The 26,274-nt window shown below is 35.8% G+C and overlaps 1 protein-coding gene across 3 annotated transcripts; it reads left to right on the top strand.

Moving 5' to 3' along the window:
* Positions 1 to 11,624: 11,624 nt before the first annotated feature.
* Positions 11,625 to 24,846, top strand: CYP2R1 (cytochrome P450 family 2 subfamily R member 1). Of its 3 annotated transcripts, none has more exons than XM_070735595.1 (5): positions 11,625 to 11,933; positions 14,269 to 14,410; positions 15,929 to 16,561; positions 21,578 to 21,907; positions 22,992 to 24,846. In XM_070735595.1, the coding sequence occupies exons 2-5, from the start codon at positions 14,404 to 14,406 to the stop codon at positions 23,168 to 23,170; spliced, it is 1,149 nt and encodes a 382-aa protein (XP_070591696.1). In that variant the 5' UTR covers positions 11,625 to 11,933; positions 14,269 to 14,403; the 3' UTR covers positions 23,171 to 24,846. The 3 variants fall into 3 exon arrangements, with proteins under 3 accessions (XP_070591696.1, XP_070591702.1, XP_070591688.1); XM_070735601.1 differs by having other exon boundaries at positions 11,711 to 11,937; positions 16,472 to 16,561; XM_070735587.1 differs by having other exon boundaries at positions 11,711 to 11,937.
* The last annotated feature ends 1,428 nt before the right edge of the window (positions 24,847 to 26,274 follow it).

The following is a 26,274-nucleotide window of genomic DNA, read 5'->3' as shown; positions in this document are numbered from 1 at the left end:
CTAACAAGGGGAAGGAAGTAATTAGCTAAGTGGTTTTCGCGCCGCCAGAGGGGGATGGCCAGGCGCTCTGCCGCTCCCCAGCTCCCTGGCAGCCTGCCCTCCTTCGACATATGGAACTTCATTTGGAACAAGCCGGCGTTGCGCGTTAAGGTTCCAAGTGGCCACATTCGTATTTAACTCTGGAAAAACCCCATTCGACGCAACCGGAATTCTCTGGCACTTCTGGCTTACCGGGTTTGCGACTGCGAGAAGCCAATAAAGCTAATTTGAAAGTAAATTGCATTGGATCGTAGACTCAGTCTAAGATCCCGCTGTCTAATCCGAGGCGGAGTTCTCTCGAAGAGCCTAATGGAATTGGACGCCTGTAATAAATTATAATGAATTATAATAACAGTTCCGATTAAACAAAGGCAATCATTAAGTGCTGTACCTCATGATTCTTGACAAATGTATATTTTCTTTTACATACATTGAGAGCATATGCACCAAAGGCAAATTCCCTTGTGTGTCCAATCACACTTGGCCAATGAGGAATTCTATTCTATAACAATAACAATAATAGTAACAGTAATAGTAACAGTAATAATAACCATTTATTGTCCTTTTTACAAAGGCAAGCCATATACAACTAACAAGGACAGACAGTAGGCAATACACACACTTAACTAAAAACACAACTATTCTATTCTATTCTGCATGGATGATTGATGGATGGATGGAGGGGGGGAAGGGAGGGACGGATGGACGGACAAACAGACTGTGAGAGAAAAGAGGCAGAGGAAGGACAAAAAGAAAGAAAGAAAGAGAGATGCCAATTTTTGTGCATATTCTCTCAAGTGAATTTATGGAAACTCAGAGTAGTCATGGTAGAATTTAAGGAACTTTTAAAAGTATATGTCACATTCCTCTCCTAAACTGTTCTAGTGCCACTGAAACCTAGTTCAAAACTCACCGCAGTGTACAAAATGATCCTGCCAGCACTTTAGTAATACTGTATTATTATTATTATTATTATTATTATTATTATTATTATTATTATTAATTAGATTTGTATGCTGCCCCCTCTCCGAAGACTCGGGGTGGCTCACAACAATAAAAACAGTACAAATCCAATAATTAAAAACAGTTTAAAACCCCTTAATGTAAAAACAATCGTACATCTCATACAAACCATACATAAAACGGAAACGGCCCAGGGGAATTAATTTCCCCATGCCTGACGACAGAGGTGGGTTTTGAGGAGTTTGGGAAAGGCAAGGAGCGTGGGGGTAGTCCGAATCTCCAGGGGGAGTTGATTCCAGAGGGTCGGGGCCACCACAGAGAAGGCTCTTCCCCTGGGTCCTGCCAGGCGACATTGTTTCGTCGACAGGATGTGGAGAAGGCCAACTCTGTGGGACCTAACTGGTCGCTTGGATTCGTGCGGCAGAAGGCGATCCCGGAGATATTCTGGTCCTATGCCATGAAGGGCTATATCAGTAATGAAATAGCTTTTACATTACCATAACTCTCACGGGATGATTTTATCAATATCCAGAATAAAAGTGCTTACCTGGTCAGATGGCAGCTTTCCGAGAATACCACAGAATTTCAATTTTTGAATGTTCATTGGATTGGGCATCAAATAGAGTTACTCAATGCTCTTTTCTTTGTGTTACAGAAAGTGTCCAGCAGTACGTGTAATATATTTAATATATCTATATAATCATATCATCTAATAGTGTAAACTATTGTGTATTGTAATATCATACCTCGAGGCTTGACTACTGTAATGCTCTCTACATGGGGCTACCTTTGAAAAATGTTCGGAAACTTCAGATTGTGCAGAATGCAGCTGCGAGAGCAATCATGGGCTTTCCCAAATATGCCCATGTTACACCAACACTCCACAGTCTGCATTGGTTGCCGATCAGTTTCCGGTCACAATTCAAACTGTTGGTTATGACCTATAAAGCCCTTCATGGCACCAGACCAGATTATTTCAGGGACCGCCTTCTGCTGCACGAATCCCAGCGACCAGTTAGGTCCCACAGAGTGGGCCTTCTCCGGGTCCCATCAACTAAACAATGTCGTTTGGCGGGGCCCAGGAGAAGAGCCTTCTCTGTGGCGGCCCTGGCCCTTTGGAACCAACTCCCCCCAGAGATTAGAATTGCCCCCACCCTCCTCGCCTTTCATAAGCTGGTTAAAACCCACCTCTGCCGTCAGGCATGGGGGAACTGAGATATTCTTTCCCCCTAGGCCTTTACAATTCATGCATGGTATGTTTGTATGTATGTTTGGTTTTACATTAAGGGTTTTTTAATTGTTTTAGTATTGGATTGTTACATGTTGTTTTTATTACTGTTGTTAGCCACCCCGAGTCTACGGAGAGGGGCAGCATACAAATCCAATAAATAAATAAAATAAATAAATATATTTATTGAATTTATATATTGTCTATCTCACTATTGAAGTGACTGTAGCTCATAATCTAATATGAGAACTAGTTTGATGGTTAAGGCCCCAGTCTAGAAACCAGGAGACTGTGAGTTGTAGTCCCACTTTAGGCATGGGTGGGTGACTTTGGGCCAGTCACTCTCTCTCAGCCCAATTCACCTCACAGAGTTGTTATTATGTTGAAAATAGAAAGAGAAAGGAGTATTAAGTATGTTTGCCACCTTAAGTTATTTATAAAAAATAATAAAGGTGGAATATAAATATACAAATGAATAAATAATAGATAATAAGAATTGCCAATAAATCCAGAAAGTGGCATCGCGTCCATGGAACGTAAAACTCCTGGAAAGAGTTTATATCTCTTCATAGTTAAATTATTAAAGAAGAGCCAGGAAGGGGAGAGGAAAGTCAGCTAGATTTTGCAATAACTAGCCAGCCTGACGCTGAAAAGAATTGTGGAGCATTCATTTAACCAAGATGCAACTGTGTGAAACTAAGGATAACTGCAAAGTCCCTGCAGTGAAACGCAAGAGATTGTTTCAGTTCCACTGGTAAGATGTAAGGGCATCATTTAATCATTTTAACAGGAAAGAGACACACTGTGACTTTTGAGAATTTCATACTGTATTTCTCTGGACAGATTAAAGCACATTTGCCAAGGTGGCTGGGAGAAATATAAATATCCTTTAATTTAGGTTTCTTGCAACTCAGTTGGGCAATCAGTAAGGGGCGTACATAAGCGCACTAGAATGCCTTCCGTCCCCTGTCCTATAGTCTCTCCTATATCTCATATTTCTTCTCTACTATATCCTCTATAACCTTCATTGTGTATTATTGTGTATTGGACTAAATAAATGAATGAATGAATGAATGAATGAATGAATAAATAAATAAATCCTGTACATGTCCATTTAGAAGTTTATTTACTGTTGTACATATTCCTGATCAGTTGGAGGATGATGAAGATATTGAGGACTCAGATTCAGATAGTGTTTATGAAGTAGTGGGGGGGCCGGGGTTACAGGTAGTAGAACAGGTGGGAGGCCAGCCACAGGGTGGGCTATGAGTTCAGGATCTAGTGAGGGAGAATCAGATGCTCGCTGGGTTAATCCTAAATTCAGAAGAATTCAGAAACGTAGAGAGCAAAGGTCTGGAAGAAGATATTAAGGAGAGGAATGAGTTAAATATTGTAGTGAGGTATTTGGCACGTCAGGGGGCTAGTGGAGAAGAAGGGTGGAGTTTCAACGTTGCTAAAAGAAAATATGGAGGTGCTTTCACCACGCTAAAGTAAGCCAAAGTATTTTATATTATATTTAGTCAGTGCTGCTGTCTTTTTATAGCTATGTATTTAGGAAATAAATCTTGTCTAGTGAAGCAGGAAAAGGAATGTGAGAAATGCGGCTAAGAGAGAGATAACAGGCCGATTGATGTCTGGAATGTGTTGAAGTACAAGAGAGCAGAGAAATAAACGGAGTTGCTTTATTCATGAAATGATGCATTGAATGAGAGTTATTTGTAATTACTAAACTTCTACCAGAAACCAGAACATTTACGGTATTTATTTATTGGATTTGTATGCCGCCCAACTCTGGGCAACATACAAATCCAATAAGAAGTATATTTCAAAGAGGTATGTGGCCTCAGGTAAGCCTAGGATAGGAGCCTAGGCCTACAATGGAGAAAGATCATTTAGCCAAGAAGAACTTACAACTGAGTAAACAAAAAAAACTGACTTACCCAAAAGTAACTGGAAAATTAAGGTAAATTCTCAGATTCTCTCGATAGTTAGGACTCCAGTTAACCAATTTGATGATGAGACCCATTGATGATGAGACCCAATCTCTTTAGAAGTTGGACAATTGCACAAAGGATGTACTATAAGTAAAACAGTCCTAATTCTATGAATTGCTGAAAACTTGAGAATATTAAGGAGTTCTCGGTATCTGCAAAATCATTTCCATGTCACTTCTACTTCACAGAGGCAGCCCTATCAATATTTTAGAGTTGTATGCATATATGTACACACAGTACATTAGGAGTTAGTGAAATTCATTCTTTCTCAACTTCTCCCCATCCCCTCTCCCCCTCTTATTATTTATTACTTCAGTTTATAGGCTGCCCATCTCCTGACAGACTCAGGGTGGCGTACAAGAATAAAACAAAATACAAAATTTTAAACACCAATATTAAAAAAATATTTTATGGCCAGAGCAGAATGTTATCGCTCAATGTCCCAAGGCCTGCCAGCAAAGCCGTGTTTTAAAAAAGGTCTTTGAAAGGCCAGGAGGGTGGGGGAAAGTGTGAATCTCTGGGGTAAGTTGATTCCAGAGGACTGGAGCCACCACAGAGAAGGCTTCACCCTATGGTCCTGCCAGCCGGCACTGCTTGGCTGACAGGACCTGGAGAAGGCCAACTCTGTGGGATCTTCCTCTTCCTCATTCTCTCTCTCTCTTTTAGAAATTTTTTAATTTACAAACACGTATAATAAACAAAAAATATTTTAAAACAGTGGACGTTACATGTCAGGTCAGTTTACATTTCTCATGATATTCATTAATACTTATTCATTCTTATGTAGCTAAAATAAAATTCATTTACAGTTTGTATACATCTTTTCAAGTAGGTCTTTTCTTCTTTCCTTCTTCTCCCCCCCCCCTTGATATTTAGACTTCTCCTTTTTTCTTTAATCATTTCATTTTCTCTCTCATTCTTTCTCTCTCATTCTCTCTACCTCTTATTCTCTCTCTCCCTCTTTCTCTCATATTCTCTCTATTTCTCATTGTCTCTGTCATTCACCCTTTCCCTCATTCATTTTCTCTCTACTCACCCCTTTTTCTCTCTCTCTCATTTTCTTTTTTTCTCTCTCTCTCTCTCTCTGTCTCTCTCTCTCATTGTCTCTTTCTCTCTGATTCTCTCTCCAGGAAGCAACATTTCCTTTCTCCAGAAATTCTAATAAAAACTGGGAAATAAGGAGAAACAGATTTTTCAAGTAGGGGATAAGTCCAAAATTATTTTCGCATTCAGAGAAATCAGCCAGCTTGGAACCTTGGGTAAACCTTATATGGACACCTGAAATTACCTGAAAGAGTATGTATCTATAAACAAAATCTATATGGAGCTAACATCTTTATTAACTTAAATTTATTTGTTAGTTTGTTTATTTCAATTTGTATGCCCCAGTTTAACACAGCAGTGTAGATGTGAAGGGGCTGCAACTTTCAGAATCCTCAGGAAGAAGAAGACTAATTCACAAAAGTGTGGTTTGGAATCGCAAATAACTATATTTGGACAGAGAGATCTCAAAACCAAATGCAACCCAGGTTCAGGTAACCTTCAAGTGACCACCACAATTGAGCCCAAAATGTATGTTGCGAAGTGAAACATTTAAGTGAGTCTTGCCTCATTTTATGACTTTTCTTGTCATAGTTGTTAAGTGAATCATTGCAGTTAGTAACATGGTTGTTAGGTGAATCTGGTTTTCTCATTGACTTAGCTTGTCACAAGGTCACAAAACATGATCACATGTCCCCAGGATATTACAACCATCAAAAATATGAACTACCCTGTTTCCCCGAAAATAAGACGTACCCCGAAAGTAAGGCATGTCAGAGGTTTTGCAGAATTTGCTAATATAAGGCACCCCCCGAAAATAAGGCGTAGTCAAGTTTACATACGGTACGGTGGAAAAACATACGGTACCATTCAAAGCTGTTCATAGCGGTACCGTAATAATGTGGCGTCCCCTGCTGGCCCCTTCCATCGCTTTGTATCGTCCAGTACAGCAGACACAGTCTGCTGCTGTCTCACCGCCATTACAATCTCCACTACAGTGCATAGACTGTAGTTCCTCTGGTGGCCAGAAGCTGCAATAGCAGGAGTATACTGTTGTACCATATAAGTGCCGTCGTTTGTGTGTGTGGGTGCCATACTGACAGGTACCGTACCATAATCTGTGTACCGTACAGTACACTTTCTTTGGGGGTGTCAGCTTTTCTGCCTGTGAATTTGTCTTATTTGAGAAATATAAGCACCCCCCGAAAATAAGACGTAGCACAACTTTTGGAGCAAAAATTAATATAAGACAGTGTCTTGTTTTCAGGGAAACATGGTAGTTGCTACGCACCTAAGTTGCCCCGAATCTTCGGACAGAGACGGTATACAACTCTAATTAATAAAATTAATAAATAAATCTGAACTTTGATGATGTGTCTATGGGCATGCTGCAAGGCCATTAATCACTTTTTTCAGTGACATTGTACATTTGAACAGTTACTAAATGAACTGCTGTAAGTCGAGGACTACCTGTTTGTCGTTATGGAAGCACACAAACAGAATATGAAACAGAATCAAACACTCATTTACTTTTGGACTTAATCCATTCATGTAGGAGTTCTTCATCAGTGTGCAAATTGTATGTGAAATTTCTTAAATGTTTAATCAAAATAGTGTGCCACAATATGAAACAATGACTTACATAGCTATAAAGAGGCTTGCTGGAAAAAAAACAATGGCTGTCCTGTAGTCTCTGTTACATTTCATTATTCATTACTTTCTCATGTTGTGTTTCTACCAAGAATAGTGCTCAAAGTAGCTATAAAAATCATAATTAAAACGTGTAAGGTAAAAACACACACAAAACAATGATAACATCCATAAAATTAAACCTCACATCAGCAAACAATCACGTTAAACAGAAAAAGGTGTCTGAATAAATATGGTTCTGAAACCCAACAAGACGGACAGAGACTTTAGAAGATAATTAGAACTGCAGAAAAAAACAATTGCTATCAATCTGCCTTCCATTGAGGACCTGTATACTGCACAATTCAAAAAGAGGGATATGAAAACATTTACAAATACCTCACATGCTGGACATAAACTGCTTCAACCCCTACCATCCAAACGATTGCATAGAGCACTGCACACCAGAACTAGACACAAAAACATTATTTTCCAATCCTCCTCCCACCAATGACTATATGACTGCAACTTTATGGCTTGCATCCTTACAATTTATACTGACTGGTTCAGTATAATAAATTATTTTTAAATATATATATATTGACTGGTTCCTAATATGATTGGATTGCTTATATGTACCTGGACTATCATTAAGTGTTGTACCTTATGATTCTTGATTAATTTGAACATATGCACAAATTCCTTGTGTGTCCAATCACACTTGGCCAATAAAATTCTATTCTATTCTATTCTATAATATTCTATAATATTCTATAATATTCTGCTCTACTCTACTCTAATCTATTTTCACTTACTCCCTTATTCATTAATTGGGCCATTAATTGGGCCATTGAAATAAATCCATAAATAATAATAAATTAATATTTTCTATTTAGATCAAGTAAAAAGCAGTTAGCAAGCATTCAAGTTACTAAAAATCATCATTAGTGTAGCAGAAATTCTAGAGTAATAATTAGTCATTATGAAGTAGTAATAGTAAATGAAGCAAACATGAATTAATCATTTTAGAGCATCATTTTCCTTCCCCTTTTGTTTCACATGAAATTGGGTATTTTCCTTCCCTTCCTATTATGAAACTTAGCTAAGGAATTCAGTGAGTAATAATTACTGAAATGAGTTTCCACTTTTTCTCGAGCCTAACCAAATTTAGTCCTATCCAGAGCCTAGATAGGCCTCCAGACATGGTTCAAGCTTTCCATGGCATTCCCAGCCTTGCCTGAAGTTGTCACGTACAAGTGTCATCTCCATTTCTTTAGGTAGTCCAATAAGATGCTATGGTCTATAGCTGTCAAACCTGTGGCTTGTGGACCAGATACATCATGTGCTGGCTACACCCACACCCGGTTTATCGAAGAGGAGTAAAGTCATGATACATCACATGACGACGATGTGACGATGCGAGTTTGACACTCCTGGTCTATAGTATCAAAAGCTGTCAAGAGTACTAATAGGACAGGAAAGGTATGGTCCCCCATCAAGGACCACACAAGATAGTCTACCGATGTGACTAACGCCATGACACCTGACAGCTCAGTCATTTGGGCCTAGGTACTTCTTTTCTTTCCAAACATTTACAACCTCAATTTTCTTCACCTAATTAATGCACCCCCTTTCCATATTAATTGTTTTATGTGACCCAAAGAAGTTCACATCTTATTGTTGCCATTCTGTAGAGTTTTCTAAACCTGTTTCAGAATGTTTTATTATCATTCTTTTCTTTAGCTTTTTCCTATTCCCTTTTAAAATTTCCTTTTGACTGATGCTTCTTTGATTATGTCCTTCTGCTCTTCTCTTTCCTGCTATTAATTTCTCTCTGAGTTCAACACCAGTTAAATGCAAAGCTCTTTCTTGTCATCAGATTCAACTCTGACCCATGGGTCTTTTTCAGGAAGGTGTGTCAGAATTAAAAAGGAAAAAGGAAAGACCCCTTTGTTTCTGTCTTAGGGCGCTTCCATAGTTTAGAATATTTATGTTCCTTAATCCCTTCTTTTGTGTGAATTGGATGAATTAAAACATATGCTTGTATGATTATATGCATTCTGAAGACAGCTTTCAAGGGATTACCTCCCATGAGAGACATTTGATTTTAAAAAAATCACTAAGCTGATAGAATACTTCTGCAATATTTTCTCTGATTGGGAAAATATTGCAGAAATATTCTATCAACATGACTTTTTAAATCAAATGTCTCTCGTGGGAGGCAATGCCTTGAAAGCTGTCCTCAGAATGCATTGATCATTCTCTGATTGGGAAAATATTACCTAAATATTCTCTGATTGGGAAAATATTGCCTAAATATTTCATCAAATTAGTAACTGTCACTGGTGATGCTTCAAGAATTGTCTGATACCAGCACCATGTAAAATAATTAACTATTTTACAATGATGATCTCAAATCAAGAATAATATAAAAAAAGAAACAAATATTTTTTTAAAACAAAACAAAAACAGAAATATTATGCCATGGATCATGAGTATATCACATTCCAAATGTTTTGTATTGTCATCTATTTGGTATCAGCATCTATTTCGTACCATTACTAAAACCAATGTTGGTCACTTCCCACCCCCCATGTTAAGGGCAGCTTTAGGCCATTAAAAGATTACCCATGCCTTGCCTATACTCTATAGGAGAATCTTGATGGAAGAATAGTAATTGTTTTTTTTCTTCCTGCTTTTTAACTGGAAATGACTGACCAGTTTGTTGGCCAAACCTGATGTCACAGAGTGATTGGTCCAAGGCTTACTAGCCAGCTTCCATATCTTGGACAAGATTAGGATTCACAATCTTTTGCTTTCCAGCTGGGTGCCTTAACACTAGATCAAACTGGCTTTCTGCAAAAATACATCTGGAGCACCAGATACTGCTTTAATCTCGATCACAGAACTAGTTTATAGATTGGTAACTATTCAACTCAAAAGTATTTTATATCAACAAATAAACAGTAGCATGTCAATGGTTGGGGCTTGGGTGGGGGTGGAAATGATCCTGGAATATCTAAAACCTCCAAACTTTCCATCCAAAACCTCTCTCAGTAATTTTTCAAAGCAAAAGGAAATAAAAAGAGAGAATGAGCAAAGGATAGTATTCTATAAAGATTTGCAGCAGCAGTTCCATAAGTATGACCTATGGCAGGGGGCCCCAAACTTGGCAACTTTAAGACATGTGGACTTCAACTTCCAGAGTTCTCCAGCCAGCTTAGCTTAGCTGGCTGGAGAATTCTGGGAGTTGAAGTCCACAAGTCTTAAAGTTGCCAAGTTTGGGGACCCCTGACCTATGGTAATAGGTAAAAACAAAAAACCATCCTCTTTTATATTAAGGTAAGAGTAAATATTTCAGATCATATTAGCATGCGTTAATATTTTAAATAAAATGTATTTGGATGCCATTAAGCTCTTCTTAAAACAATTTTAAAAATAACATGTTTAATTCACCCAAGAATTTTCTGTGTTTACCCACAGAATAGATGAAATGATTCTTTATGTATACATATCATGACGGGTTTTATGGCTGAACTGAAAATGTTCCACTTGAAAAGTGTAGCCTGTTCCAAGGCTGTGTAAATAACATCCCACAAAATATTATATATATTATAAAAAATGGAATTTGTTGTATGAGTAGCTTGATAGAAGAAAATAAATATAACACATTAAGCATTAGAATATTAGTATTAAGATTGTAAGGACAATTGAACATACTATTGTATTGTACCAATACTTAGAAATATATATATATATATATTAAGTAAAGGTGTTATAATTAAGATCATTAGAGATATATAAATTACAATAATTGAAAAATAGATAAAAATAGTAAATAAGCATAAAATAACAGTCAATATATGTACCGTAGAATAACCTTAAAGGTATAAATGTATGTATGTTTTGTTTTGTTGTGTATAATGTCTTATTTGTTTGCATTTTCTTTTATGTATTTTTTAAAGTTTATAAACAAATAAAATTTATTTTTAAAAATAAACCCAGCAAAAAATTTTTTTGAAAGATGAAACTTTTTTTTAAAAAAAAGAATGCATGGTGCAATTTAAATGGTTTTTTGAAGAGGGGCAAACATTTATTCCCGCAGCCTCATTTATTGATATCCACAAAAGAAAAAGAACTACGATTAAATTAGGCAAACAACTTTAAGTCTTCAGAGAGTCTTCGGAGAGAGGCGGCATACAAATCTAATAAATAATAATAATAAATAATAATAAACTGATCCCGCTATTTAAAGCTGCCTAAAGCTCGCTCTTCACATTTTCTTCAGAAAGAGCCGTCCAAAGCCCAAAGAAGTGAAACTGTTGGGAAACTCTAGATTTCCAAACCTACGTCGGGAAGACGCATCCTCTGCTTCTGGCTTGGATACCTTCTAGTTTAAATTTAATTTAACTTAATTCAATTTATTACATGTATAAGCCGCCCAACTCCTTGCAGACTCTGAGCGGCGTACAATAAAAAGCTTTCTCCGCCCTATATTTAATTAAAGAGGATCTCGGCCACGCTGTTATCGTTACATAAGCCGCTTTGTAACAAGGGACGGATTCTTCCCTCCGTGCAACACGTGGCTAAAGCTGTCCCAGCTTGGTGAGATTCCAAGAGTCAGATTTGGAATCCGGACGCCGAAGAGGAAGCGGGAAAGCAAGCGCCGCCGAGTGAGAAGAACCGACCAATCCGGCTCGCCGAAGGCTTGACGAGCAGTTTCGGCCTCCAGTAAAAAAGGAGGAAGAAAGCAACTAGGGCGGTTCTGAAGCTGGACTGTTGTGTTGACAGTCAGTCAGCCGCTGGCCCGGGAGGGGCTGTGAGGAAGGAATGTGGTCCGAGGGGCTGCTGGTGGGTTTAGTGACCGGCGCGGCTCTCCTCTTCCTCGTGCTGGCGCTGGTGGTGAGGCAGCTGCTGAAGCAGAAGAGACCCACCGGCTTCCCGCCTGGTCCGGCGGGACTCCCTCTCATCGGCAGTATCCATTCCCTGGCCGCGGAGCAGCCTCACGTCTACATGAAGAGGCAAAGTCAGCTGTACGGGCAAGTAGGTTTCGGAGGGACCGAAAGGGAGCCGTCAGTTCGGTTCGCCACCCTCGGCATCGCAGCCTTTCAAGGTTTCTCCCGGTCAGCTGCACGCCGCTTAGATTGGACTATAACGCCCATCTCCCCGCTTATCTTTGCTGGCGTGGGCGATGGGAGTTGTTTTGCAGTGGATGGAAGGATGCCCGGTTTGGGTTTGCATGTTTGCATGAGAAATCGGGCTACTGATCTTTATCTCAATGATTGCTTCTTGTTTCTTATTATAATAAATGAATATTTATTTATTTAACAACAAAACAACAACAATAACACTACTACTACTACTATTAATAATAATAATAATAATAATAATTAGTAGTAGTAGTGTTATTGTTGTTTTGTTGTTAAATAAATAAATATTCATTTATTATAATAAGAAACAAGAAGCAATCATTGCGATAAAGATCAGTAGCCCGATAATAATAATAATAATAATTATTATTATTATTATTATTATTATCATCATCATCATCATCATCATTATCATCCCAGGGCAACGAAACTGAAAATAGTTGTTTTAAGGGCAAGCTTAAAATGAAAAGAAAAAGGAAAGAAAAGCTTAGGCTATAACGTTGATGTCAGTGATCTTTGGTACATTTTTATGACTTTTTAGCAGGGGGTGGCGAGGGGGCAGAAGGAATTTCAGTAGTACACTGTACTAGTCTATATATAATTAACTTGCTGATTCAATAGGACACAATTCTGAATATGTCATTTTATAATTGTTGGTTACATACGTGTCAGAATGCAATTTCTTTATTATACAGGTAGTCCTTGACTTATGACCACAATTGAGTTCAGAATTTATGTTGTTAAGTGAGAAATTGATTGAGAGTTTTGCCCCATTTTAGAACTTTGCTTGCCACGTTAAGGGAATCACTCCAGTTGTTAATTTAATATCATGGTTGTAAAATGAATCTGACTTGCCCATTGACATTGCTTATCAGAAGGTCACGCTAGGTCAGGGGTAGGCAAAGTTGGCTCTTCTATGACTTGTGGACTTCAACTCCCAGAATTCCGGAGCCAATCATGCTAGCTCAGGAATTCTGGGAATTGAAGTCCACATGCCATAGAAGAGCCAACTTTGCCTATCCTTGCACTAGGTGATCACATGACCCCGGGAGACTGCTATGGTCATAATATGAACCAGATGTCAAGAATCCAAATGTAAATCATGGGATCTTGGGGATACTGTAATGGTCATAAGTGTGAAAAATGGTCATGAGTCACCTTTTTTTGGACCATTGTAACTTCAAATGGTCACTAAATGAACTGTGGAAATCATGGACTGTCTGTATTCAACGTGAGAGACTTACAAGACTATGGATTGCTTTGTGTAGTATTTCAGTAATAAAATAATACTCTTACAGACCGACCACCTATTTCAATACATTGTCCTCCAAACGGATTAGTCCAATATAAAGTTAAAACTGTCAGCTGCCAAGTTCTCTAGATCAGTGTTTCCCAACCTTGACAACTTGAAGATATCTGGACTTCAACTCCCAGAAGTCCCCAGCCAGCATTCGCTGGCTGGGGAATTCTGGGAGTTGAAGTCCAAATATCTTCAAGTTACCAAGGTTGGGAAACACTGCTCTAGATTTTTAAAAACAAAATCCTGTTTTCTTTCAAACCTATTATGGTATACAATGAGTCAAACAGCCTTTCTTCTCTGCTTATGCTTTGAGTAAACATTTTAAGCAATCAATTGAGAGCTTGGATACAAAGTTGTGAGGGGGAGAAAAAGTCAAAATAACTTTTTACTGGAAGGTAAAAACAAATAGGAAACTCACTGTGTGTAGTGTGTTTCAGGGGTAGGTTCTAACTTATCTCACCACCAGTTCACTTCCTCCCGTGCCATTTGGCTGGACCTTATGGGTGTATGTATACTGTAGTGCCAAAAATTAAAAAAAATATATTTAAAGCCAAAAACAAGATGGCGGCTCATACTGGAAACTCAGTGCTGGAAACTCAGCTTTTGCAAATGTGCAGAAGAAAAAGAAATCAGCAAAAAAATTTCAACAAACACCCCCCCCCCCATTTTCTAACAGCTGATTCACCGATAGAATCAGCTCCATGATGTCATCAGCGGATTGCTACCAGTTCGGCTGCTGAACTGAACCGGAAGGAACCCACCTCTGAGGTGTTTGTGTTTGTATGGTGGTAGTGATATTAGGACAAAGAGAGGATTGGCTGAATAATTTAGTGTTTCTAAAAATCTGTGGAATTTGGAAAATGCAAATGAATGAGAATATTTGTTAATATATCTTTTAAATATATATTTTTTTTATTTCTTAAGATCTTTAGTCTTGATCTTGGAGGCATATCAGCTATTGTTCTGAATGGCTATGATGCAGTAAAAGAATGTCTTGTTCAGCAAGGTGAAGTTTTTTCAGATAGGCCTTCTCTGCCTTTGTTCAAGAAGTTGACCAAAATGGGAGGTATGTCCATTTTCATTGCTGATTTTTTTTATAGAGGTTTATTGCATAACAGAATTGTTTGAAATCTGTCTATAATCCTATCTTTTATTCTCCAGAATATACAGGGCTATTAAAAAAGAATGAACCAATTTATTTATTATTACTTAGATTTGTATGCCGCCCCTCTCCGAATTTCACGACACAATATTTTAGTAAGAAAAAGTAATACAAAACTCCAGCCAAGTCACAAGTATTCTAATCACAATCAACTTTTATTTCCTGGTTTATAAGCGTTCAGTATAGCCACTACCTGCAGCATGAGTAACATCAATGTGATAAAATAATTTTTCCCAGGAACTTATCAGCCGCCCCAAGTCTACGGAGAGGGGCGGCATACAAATCTAATAAATAAATAAAATAAATATCACAATCCACTGAGTAGACCGCTGTTGTTATTTGATGTTTAAGTCATCAAGCTTGCTGAATAGCAGTGGAACATAAACATCTTTTACTTATCCCCACAAGAAAAAAAAATCACACACAGTTTGGTCTGGGGATCTCACAGGCCAAGCACAAAGAGCAAGGTCTTGGGCCCCCCAATGCAGAATGCCTTTTCCTAAGGACTCACCATTCCAAGGGTAAACAAACAACTGAATGTTGCTGGAAGAAAGATGCGATTGCATTGCCCATGTAGCAGCCATTCAAAACTTAGATAAATTCTCTTTCAAATGGTCACTGAGTCATTACAAGACGATGCTTGAGAACTGAAGCAATGCATCATGAAATTGGTTCATTGTTTTCGAATAACCCTGTATTTTATTTGCACCCTGATTTGAGATGCCAAATTAGACCAAAGATTTACAAGCAATGCAAGTTGAGGTTGCTGCAGTTGAAGTTCCCAGGCTGACGTCCGGTTGACGTTGCGTCATTATTTGACATGAAAAGCAGGGCTCCATGAATGTGCACCAAATCTCTTCTTTGGAGGGCCCCATAAGGGGCTACAATCGCCCTGTAGGGGTAACAGAGTGGAGGGGTGCCCTGCAGGTCATGGAGAGTGAGAGAATGCATGGTTTTAATACTGTTGTCCTCCTGTGTATTAATTGATTAGAAATGTTGTTTCATGTGCATGCATTTTTCTGTATGATCCTGTACAGCTTTTAATTTTTTTAATAGCACTACATAGTTTAAGATAATTATTTAATAAAAGAGATTTCTTCATTGAGAATGTCCTGGGGGGATCTTTATGATAAATTTGTTATGGTAACTGCTTCAAGATGTCCTATACCCAGAAGTGATAACATCTTGTAGATACAAAGATAGATACAAAAAAATTGAGTTGCTGAGTAGACTAATACAATTTATGCACTTAATTTTGAATCAAAACATAGAAATTATGTTCCCAATAGTTAGTAGTTTACTATTTTTGGCAACAACAAAAATATGTCTGAAAAAACAAAGGTAATAGATGATAATAAAATAAATGTATCGCAAATAATCATCAATTATGAGTTAAATACATAAATATGTTGCATGTTTCAGGTTTGCTGAATGCAAGATATGGCAAAGGTTGGACAGAGCATCGCAAATTAGCAGTAACTAGCTTTCGAAATTTTGGATATTGTCAAAAGTCCTTTGAAAGCAAAATAGCAGAAGAATCGGTTATTTTTCTTGATGCCATTGATACTTACAAAGGCAAGGCTTTTGATCTGAAGCACTTGATTACAAATGCAGTTTCAAACATTACTAACTTAATTATTTTTGGAGAACGATTTACCTATGAAGACAGTGAATTTCAGCACATGATGGAAATATTCAGTGAAAATATTGAATTGGCTGCCAGTGCTTCAGTGTTTTTATACAATGCTTTCCCATGGATTGGAAACTTACCTTTTGGAAAACATCAACAACTTTTTAGAAATGCTGCTGAAGTCTATAATTTTTTACTCCACCTTATTCAGCGCTTCTCGCAGAACAGGAAGCCTCAAGCACCTCGACATTTTGTAGATGTATATTTAGATGAAATGGATAAGAATAAAAATGATCCAGAATCTGTATTTTCCATGGAAAATTTAATTTTTTCAGTTGGAGAACTTATAATTGCTGGAACAGAAACTACAACAAATGTTCTAAGATGGGCGGTCTTGTTCATGGCTCTTTATCCTAATATTCAAGGTAAGTAATACACAGTTTTTATGGTGAGAAATTTGCATGTAATGATAAGGACATCATTTTTCTATTACATATTTGAATTGCGTCCGGAAACCAATCGGCAGCTAATGTAGTCCACGGAGTGCTGGAGAAATATGGGTACTTTGGAAGGCCTATAACCACTTGTGTGGCTGCATTTTAGACAATTTGAAGTTTCCGAACACTCTTCAAAGTTAGTCCCATGTAGAGAGCATTGCAGTAGTCGAACCTCAAGGTGATAAGGACATAAGTGTGAGTAGAGACTCCTTGTCCAAATAGAGCCGCAACTGGTACACCAGGCGGACCTGGGCAAATGTCCCCCTTGCCACAACCAAAAGATGATGTTCCGAAGTTAACTGTGATATGCTAAGAATATACAGATTTATAAAACAGAAGGAATATAGAATTATAATCCTTATTAGATTATAGAATAAATCTATCAGGAAGCCTCAAATTAGGTTAAGAGATTATGAAGTATTTGAAATGTTAAAGAAATTATTATTATTATTATTATTATTATTATTATTATTATTATTATTAATTAGATTTTTATGCCGCCCCTCTCCGCAGACTCGGGGCGGCTAACCTGTGAGCACAGGTGATATGTTGTCAGACAGTTTTGCTTGTTAGAACTAAAAAAATGTTGAAAACAAAAGACCCCTTTAAAGTTGTTTACCTTAGTTGGGGGGAGTATTTGTGGATACCAACCATGCCATAAATTTTGTTTTTAATACAGTATTACCAAAATATAATAATTATAGATAAGATTCTTATGTGATATACAATTACAAATATGAATTAATAATAAAATGTACAGTTTTATATAAAATTCATACAAATATGAATTTATAATAAAATGTACACTTTTATATATTTATGAAGTAACAAGAAATTGCTTTTTAAAACATTGTGTTGAAATGTCTATCAATAAATTAAAAAATCCAAATAATGAGATAGAAATAGGTGTACCAGACTGACACACGGAGTTACTACTATATTAAACAGAATGTGGTTTTTTTTTGTGTTTTTTTTTCAATTTTTTTTTTTATTATTTTTCATAAAATAGACATACAGACATACAAACATTAAACATAGAATGGGGATGTATTTCCCCGCTTCTTTTGAAAGTATACATTCAAATAGAAAAAAGAATACATAATCAAACATTTGTTAAATGTTAAAAAGTCTAGTAAAAAATTTTCAAATCTTAAATGCAATATTAGTACGGTATAAGTAAAAATGCTTAATATGTTGTTTATGTGTAATATATTCATCTAATCAAACATTTAAACAAATCTCAGTTACTAAACATACATAAAACAAAATTTTTAATATGTTGCTTGTGAGTAAACTATTATATCAAAATCATCAACAAATACATTTAATATTGTTATTACCTAAATAAAAACAGATCTATCTCTTATTTTTTCTTATCTAACCATTTATATATGTTATTCCATGTTTCATAAAATTTTGTATCTTCTTGATCGTTTAATCGTCTTGTCATCATATCCATTTCGGCGCAATCTAATATTTTAGCTATAACTTCTTCTTTCTTGGGGATTTCCTCCCCCTTCCAGTTTTGCGCATATATTATTCTAGCCGCAGTTAATATGTGTATGATTAAATAAAGAGTTTCCTTCTTATAAGTCTGATTGTTAATTCCTAATAAGTAAAATTCCGGGGTGTTATCTATATCATGCTTTAATATTTCTTTTAATATCTTCTCAATCATCTTCCAATAAATTTTAGCTTTACCACATGTCCACCATTGATGGTAATAAGTTCCTATATCTTTCTTGCATTTCCAACACAGTGGGGATGTTTTAGGAAACATTTTTGCTATCCTGTTTGGTGGGAGGTGCCATCTATAAAACATTTTAATTTGGTTTTCTTTTAATGAAACTGACTTGGTCATTTTCCAATTATTAATCCAGACTTTTTCCCAAGTGTCTATATCTATTTCCTTACCTATATTTCTGCACCATCTTATCATAGTATCTTTTAAAGTCAACTCTATATTTTTGTGAGCGATAAGAAATTTATATACTTTCCCTATCATTTTTACTGAATTGGTGATAATTAAATGACTTAGCAAATTCTTACTTTTATTAAAAGTGTAAAGAGTTGTATCCTTCTGGTATCTGGATCGAATCTGGGCATAATGCCACCAATCTATTATTATCCCTTCTTCTTGTAGTTTATTCCTAGGCTTTAGCTTCATCTGATCATTTAATAGTTCTTTATATCTATAAAATATTTTCGTGTCTTTTATAGACTTTGGATGTGTTATTGCTTCTAGGGGGGCTATCCATTCTGGAACATTTAAGAAGTGATTTTTCTTTATGTCCTTCCAAACCTCTAGTAAATACTTCCTTAATGTGTGTCTTTTAAAATATGAGTGATTTTTTTCCTTGTCATACCATATAAATGCATGCCAACCCAACATAAGATCATGTCCTTCTAAATTTAATATTCTTTTATTCTCTAAAGTTATCCAATCTTTAATCCATGTTAAGGCGGCGGCCTGGTAATATAATTTCCAGTTTGGAAGACCAAATCCTCCTCTTTCTTTAATGTCTTCCAAACAATTTATTTTTATCCTTGCTTTTTTCCCTTGCCATATAAATTTTTTAACTAAATTTGTCAAAGTTTTAAAAAAAGTTCCCCCTGGATTTATTGGAATTACCTGAAAGAGAAATAAAACCTTAGGCAGAATATTCATCTTGATTGTGGCAATTCTTCCTAAAAATGATATTTTCAGGTTATTCCATGTTTCTAAATCTTTTTTAATTTCTGATAATAATTTTATGTAGTTATCATTTTTTAATGTTATTGTTTTCGCTGTTAAATTTATTCCTAAATATTTTACTTTCTTTACGGTTTTTATTCCAGAAATATTTTCTAATTTAGTTTCTTGTATTTTATTCATATTTTTAGTTAAGAAAGAGGTTTTGCTTTTATTTATCTTTAAACCTGCTACCTTTCCATATTGTTCAATAGTTTGCAATAAAGAAGGAACAGTTGTTATCGGTTCTTCAATTATAAACGTTAAATCATCTGCAAAAGCTTGGAGTTTGTAAGTTTCGTCTCCTATAGTTAAACCTTTTATTTCAGAATCCGCTCTTATTTTAATTAATAAAGTTTCAAGTGTCATAATAAATAACAATGGTGATATAGGACATCCTTGACGAACTCCCTTATTTATATCAAGTGCTTGTAATTGGTTATTATTTAATATTATCTTAGTCGTTTGTTTTGAATATATAGTATCTATTAAATTAACAAATTTTGAGCCAAATCTCATTTTGTTTAATTGCATTTTTATAAATGTCCAGTTGACGTTGTCAAAGGCCTTTTGAGCATCTAAGAACATTAAAGATGCTGTCTTATCTGAGTGTTGTTCATAGTATTCTAATGTGTTTATTACTGTTCTAAGATTGTTTTTAATTTGTCGCCCTGGTAGAAATCCATTTTGGTCTTGATGTATTATTCCATTTATAATTCTTTTAAGTCTATCTGCATAAATGGCAATAAATATTTTATAATCTACATTTAATAAAGATATGGGTCTATAATTTTTGATTTTTACTGGGTCAGTGCCGGATTTGTGTATTAAAGTTGTCAGCGATTCTGACCAAGATTTCGGAATTTTACCCTCAAGTCTACATAAATTAAAAGTTTCTAACATATAGTTTCTTACTATTTCATTGTCTATCTTGTACCATTCTGCCGGTATAGCATCTGGACCAGTGGCCTTATTGTTTTTCTGTTTTTTAATTATAGTTAGGAGTTCTTCCATTGTTATTGGTCCATCCAACATAGTCTGTTGATCTTCTGTTATTTGTGGTAATTTTGAAGCCTGTAAGTAATTAAAAACTTCATCTTCACTAACATTGTCTTTGGCATAAAGATCTTTATAAATATTATAAACAATATCCGCCTTTCCTTCTGTATCATATTTTATTGTACCATCTTTGTCTTCTAATTTTTTTATCAATTTGGATTGACTCTGCTTTCTAAGTTTATATGCTAACCATCTGCCTGGTTTATTTGCATGTTCAAAATAATGTTGTTTTGCTCTTTTAATTTTTTCAGTTATTTGATTTTGTTCTATAATTCTAATTTTATGTTTAATTACATTTATTTCTGTTTTAAAATCTCTGTTCTTGGTGTGTTGCTGCGATGCAAATTCCAATTGTTTTAATTCATTTATTAATTGTACATACTTTAATTTATTTTCCTTATTGTATTTTGCTGTATAAGATATTGTTAACCCTCTTATATAAGCTTTGAGTGTATCCCATAGATTCTGTGGAGTGGTGTCTGGGGTTTTATTAATTTCAAGAAATATTTTTAATTTTCGATCCAATCCTTATATTTCTTATCATTTAGTATATTTCTATTCATCCGCCAAATATTCTTAAACAGAATGTGTTTTAATGAAGTAATATGAGAATAGACATTGTTTTAGTCCCAAGATAAAATATGGATGAGTTTACAGTCCCTTGTAGGAACAATTATTTAATATAGGAACTCGAATAAAACTTATAACTTGATGACGTAACGCATACTTTGTACTCAAAGATTACAGGGGATACTCCTTGAAATCTTTACTTAAAAGTACCAGGGAGCTGGGGAATTAGAAAAATTGAGTTTGTAGAGAGACTTAATTAATGCAAAAACACAAAACAAGTCAGTAGTCTTCAACATTTCAGAATTTTCAGCTATTTCTCAAATGCATGACTATATTCCAGATTGATTATATCATCTACATAGAGTTTATATATATACCTGAATAGAAAGTTGGGGGGGGGGGCTTTAAAAGTAATAGAAAAGCAGTAACACAGTTCCCTATAGTCCACAAATGTTCAAGTGACAATTAAAAAAAAAAACCTTTGTTAATCTCACATTGAAATTTCATACATAAGTACAAATGTTATGGTGTACACATAATGTAGATGCTTACATACAGTCTAAAAGCTTTTTTTCTTTTAACAGGGCAAGTGCAGAAAGAAATTGACTTTGTCATTGGTCCCAACAAAACAGCGTGCCTAGAAGATAAGTCTAAAATGCCATATACGGAAGCAGTGCTACATGAAATTTTAAGGTTCTGTAACATAGTTCCATTAGGTATTTTTCATGCAACTTCTAAGGATACAGTTGTCCGTGGTTACTCTATCCCTCAAGGCACTACTGTAATCACAAATCTCTATTCTGTACATTTTGATGAAAAATACTGGAATAACCCCGAAATGTTTTGTCCTGAAAGATTTTTGGACAGCTCAGGACAGTTTCTCAAGAAAGAAGCATTTATTCCTTTTTCACTAGGTAAGCATAAAAAATGTGTCCATAAAACTAGGTGATGAGTAAATACATAGAAACATAGAAGACTGACAGCAGAAAAAGACCTCATGGTCCATCTAGTCTGCCCTTATACTATTTCCTGTATTTTATCTTAGGATGGATATATGTTCATCCCAGGCATGTTTAAATTCAGTTACTATGGATTTACCAACCACGTCTGCTGGAAGTTTGTTCCAAGGGTCTACTACTCTTTCAGTAAAATAATATTTTCTCATGTTGCTTTTGATCTTCCCCCCAACTAACTTCAGATTGTGTCCCCTTGTTCTTGTATTCACTTTCCTATACATAATGAATATGATATAATATGCAACAGTAAAATACATAACGAATATGATGTAATTATCCCACAGTAAAATGCATTTTTTATTATTAATCAGGAGAATAACTCAAAGGTGGTGGCAGTGCCTAACTGAAAAATGAAGTAGGATCTGCTTAGTAGAATCTTGAAATCACCAAGAGTCAACCTTGATTTGAGTGGGGGTTTTATTTTTACCTTTGCAGTGCAAGAAAACAATGAAATCTTTACTGGTAAAGATTTCATGGTATTATCGTTGTTTTTATTTGATCTCGGTACACAATTCTCATAGGTGACTGGCCGCTTAATGGTTTCTTATATCTCTTTTCCCATGTGTGTCCAAGATTCAACTGAACACAAATAGATTAAAGAAGTAATCTAAAAAGAAAGATTTTCCCCCCCACCATTTCAGATTTTACCTTCTTCCTCAGATTATTCTTTTTTCATTAGTTCTCCTTGACTAGCTCTGTTACAATATATAATTTTAAATTATACATAATATAAAAATCAGTAATTATTTACTGAAAAACATACTTTTGTTGATCTCCTATTTTTTTAATGTAGAGTAATCTATAAATATACATAGATTCGAACTGTAAATTCAAACTTTATTTGGCGTAAATTGATTCATTATCAATCTGGTTTTTATTTTTTTAAAAATGGTCCTCTATGTTTTGCTTTATTTCATATGTAGTTCTTGATTTAAAACAAACAAGCAAACACATTCTTTGTCTTCCCATCCCTCTCTTTTAGGACGAAGGCACTGTTTAGGAGAGCAGCTGGCCAGAATGGAAATGTTTTTATTTTTTACAGCATTACTTCAAAGATTTCATCTACATTTTCCTAGTACTTTGGTTCCAAACCTTAAGCCAAAATTTGGCATGACACTGCAACCTCATCCTTATCTCATTTGTGCAGAGAGGCGATATTAAATATTACAGTGATGGCCAGAGGCATGGGGAAATTATGTTACATACATATTCCATTCTTTTGCCTGGAATGAATGGACGTCTGACCTATTCTTCAGAAAACATCATGAACAAGCTTTCTGAGAAGCTAAAGAGTTGGGGGGTTTTGTTTTTTGTTTAAATTGGAGTGGGAAATAAAGTCTAATAGTTTCATCTAATTTAACCATTCAATCAGGTAAGGGGTTATTTCAACTACCTTTCATTGAAAGTTGGGGCCCACTGGAAATCCTGAGTAACCCAAATATGATTAGATGAGCTAAATTTACTTTATTGTAAGGCTACATTAACAGAATCTTGCAAATCTGAAGATACAAATTTCCTGCTGCCACTTTCTTCTAATCAATTAGGGTGAATTCTTCCTACATTTCTTTCTCTTACCATTAAGCTCTCTTCTGTCTCATTGTTTCTTAGGTAGCATCTCTTTCACTTGTCCTTCATCCGCACATTCTATTAAAAACTGGAAGACATCTAATACTTTTCTAAACCTTCCAGTTTTGTTATATTGTTACTTCATCACCCAAAGACTATCCATTCCCACCCCATTCCAGGGGGAAGGATATTGCAAAATCTCCATTCCCACCCCGTTCCAGGGGGAAGGATATTGCGAAATCTCCATTCCCACCCCATTCTGGGGCCAGCCAGAGGTATTATTTGCCAGTTCTCCAAACTACTCAATATTTCCGGTACCGGTTCTCCAGAATCTGTCAGAACCTGCTGGATTTCACCCAGCAGGTTCTGACAATTTCTGGAGAACCGGTAGCGGAAATTTTGAGTAGTTCATATAAAGTATTGAAGTTCTCCAAGCATATGTTGATGCTCTCTGAGCTTGATGTTTTCTTCAGACCTTTCCTTACTCCAACTAGGTAACATTAACAGAGCTGGTAGGGAATGGCGTTTGCTCTCGTTTTATATTCTAATCCCATCAGCATTATTGGGTAGATCTTTGATTGACCTGTTTATTGTTAGCTTATTTGGCAGTTCCTTGATTGCGTATTACCAAGCTAACAGTAAAGAGACCAATTAAACAACCATCAAGACTACCCCCACTAACACTGACAGGACAACCCAAAGGTTCTTTTTCAAGAGGGGCTAGTACAAGTGCACTAGAGTGCCTTCCGTCCCCTGTCCTATTGCTCTCCTACATCTCCTTTCTTCTATTCCTATATCTCTTCTATTCTTTCATTGATATGTTCTATTACTATACCTTCTTTTCTATTATTTCTTAGATATTTTTTACTATGAGTATCTCCTCTATAACCTTCATCCTGTATTTTACTATGTGTAATGAAAAAGGAAAAACAAGGAAAGTCCAGTTGCCTCTTGAAAAAGAACCTTTGGGATGACCCTGACCTGAATGATAGAGAATCTTCATAAACAATGACATGGCATGCCATTAGAATATAAATTGAGAGCAAAGCTAACACTGATGATATTACCTAGTTTGGGTAATGAAACGTCCACAAGAAAACAATAAACTCAGAGAGCACCAAGGACCCATTGTGTCAACTGTGAGCTACACATAATCTGTTGTTATCATATCTTGTATGTCTAGCTTTTTTATTTTTACATTGCTGCTCTCCTATTAAAAATATTATCATAGTAGATAACTGTTAAAAATAAAATGGCAATAATGTTTGGAATTTTACAGCTTGGGGGTCTCTTTCATAAATAAAGAAAAATATATTTTATACGGGGTATTTATTAAATACATATAAAGGAGTATTAGAAGGAAGAGTAATCTCTTATGAGAATATATTTTAAATATTTCACTATTAATATATTTAATCCCCTTTTTGTAAAATAAATGAAGCGATAAATTGTAGGAAAAAAATATTACGTCTACAAATTTAATGAATGGCTGAAATATCGTTAAAGCATGTGTTCATGCTTTTTTTTATTGCTTGGGTTTTCACCAAAAAAGAAAGAAAGTGAAAGAAAATTTGGGGGAAAGTATTAAATTTGTAGTATATCTGCAGAACAGCCTATAGCCACATCATACGAAGTATTAGAATTCAATTTTCTCTGTTCACCTGATACTGTACATAATATTCATTTATAATATAAAGCAAATATACTGGAACTAAGGGAAATAAATATTTTTTTTTTCAGTTGAACCAGTTATGCTATAGTATCATTTCTACTAGTTGCTCTTTTCCTGAAATGAGAAAATGGCACTTCTAATTTGCCAAGGGTTTTCCAAAAACAGGAGAACCAAATGAGAGCTTCCAGCCACAAAACATGTCTTCTTTCTTACTCTGTTCCTTCCTAATATTGTCTTGCAGGAATGTTCTCCCAACACCCCAACAAGCATTTCTTTTAGAAAATGGGAGAAAATAATTTCCCCCCCAAACAATCAAATAAGATGAGCTGACTGCATATTAGACGTTTGACAGGGTGCCAGGTTTTTGTTTTTAATGTATTTAGTTTTAATATGGCTATTACGCTGTTGTAACTTTTGATGGGTAGCCACTCAGGGTTTTAAATATTGTAAATAAACAAAATAAAATTATAACGGAATGGGTTCACAAAGAATGTCTGTAGCTTCTGTCTTTTTGTTTGATCAGATTTTATATGCATGTCTCAGTAGTATCTTTTGAAGTTTAGTTCATTCAAAGCAATAGCTAGTAAGCATATAGGAAGGATTCTGCCTGAGTAATTTCACAGGTGGTGGTGGTGGTATTTGGAATGCAGCCATGATGAAAAGGATGCATACAGAGGTATTTATTATAATAATTGTTGACAAGTACAAATCAAAGACATTGTATTTGGTAGTGGGTTCTAAATTAGCTTGCTACCAGTTCATGTGTGCCCAATGCCTCTGTACGTGTGCAGAAACATCTGCACATGCACAGAAGCATCCAGGGCGGTTGGGCGGAGCCTCCTGCCACCGCTGCTACCAGCTCGCGGAACTGGGCTGAACCGGGAGCAACTCACCACTGATTTTTATTCCATGCATTTGGGGTTTAGAGAGGGAGAGAATGGATAAATTGGCTTTTCAAAAAATGATTTAAGGAAAAGTCAGACAAGACGGGCTACAAGAATGGTGGAAGGTCTTAAACATAAAACGT

This window comes from Erythrolamprus reginae, chromosome 1 (genome assembly GCF_031021105.1).
Source record: "Erythrolamprus reginae isolate rEryReg1 chromosome 1, rEryReg1.hap1, whole genome shotgun sequence".
Taxonomy (NCBI): Eukaryota; Metazoa; Chordata; class Lepidosauria; order Squamata; family Dipsadidae; genus Erythrolamprus; species Erythrolamprus reginae.
The sequence above is the reverse complement of the archived record's forward strand: the minus strand, read 5'-3'. Positions and strand labels throughout refer to the sequence as shown.

Excerpts from the sequence above, each read along its gene's own strand:
- CYP2R1 (XM_070735587.1), top strand. The coding sequence starts at position 11,725 with ATGTGGTCCGAGGGGCTGCTGGTGGGTTTAGTGACCGGCGCGGCTCTC. Across the intron at positions 11,938-14,268 it reads AAAGTCAGCTGTACGGGCAA|ATCTTTAGTCTTGATCTTGG; the intron begins GTAGGTTTCGGA and ends TTATTTCTTAAG. Across the intron at positions 14,411-15,928 it reads GAAGTTGACCAAAATGGGAG|GTTTGCTGAATGCAAGATAT; the intron begins GTATGTCCATTT and ends TGCATGTTTCAG.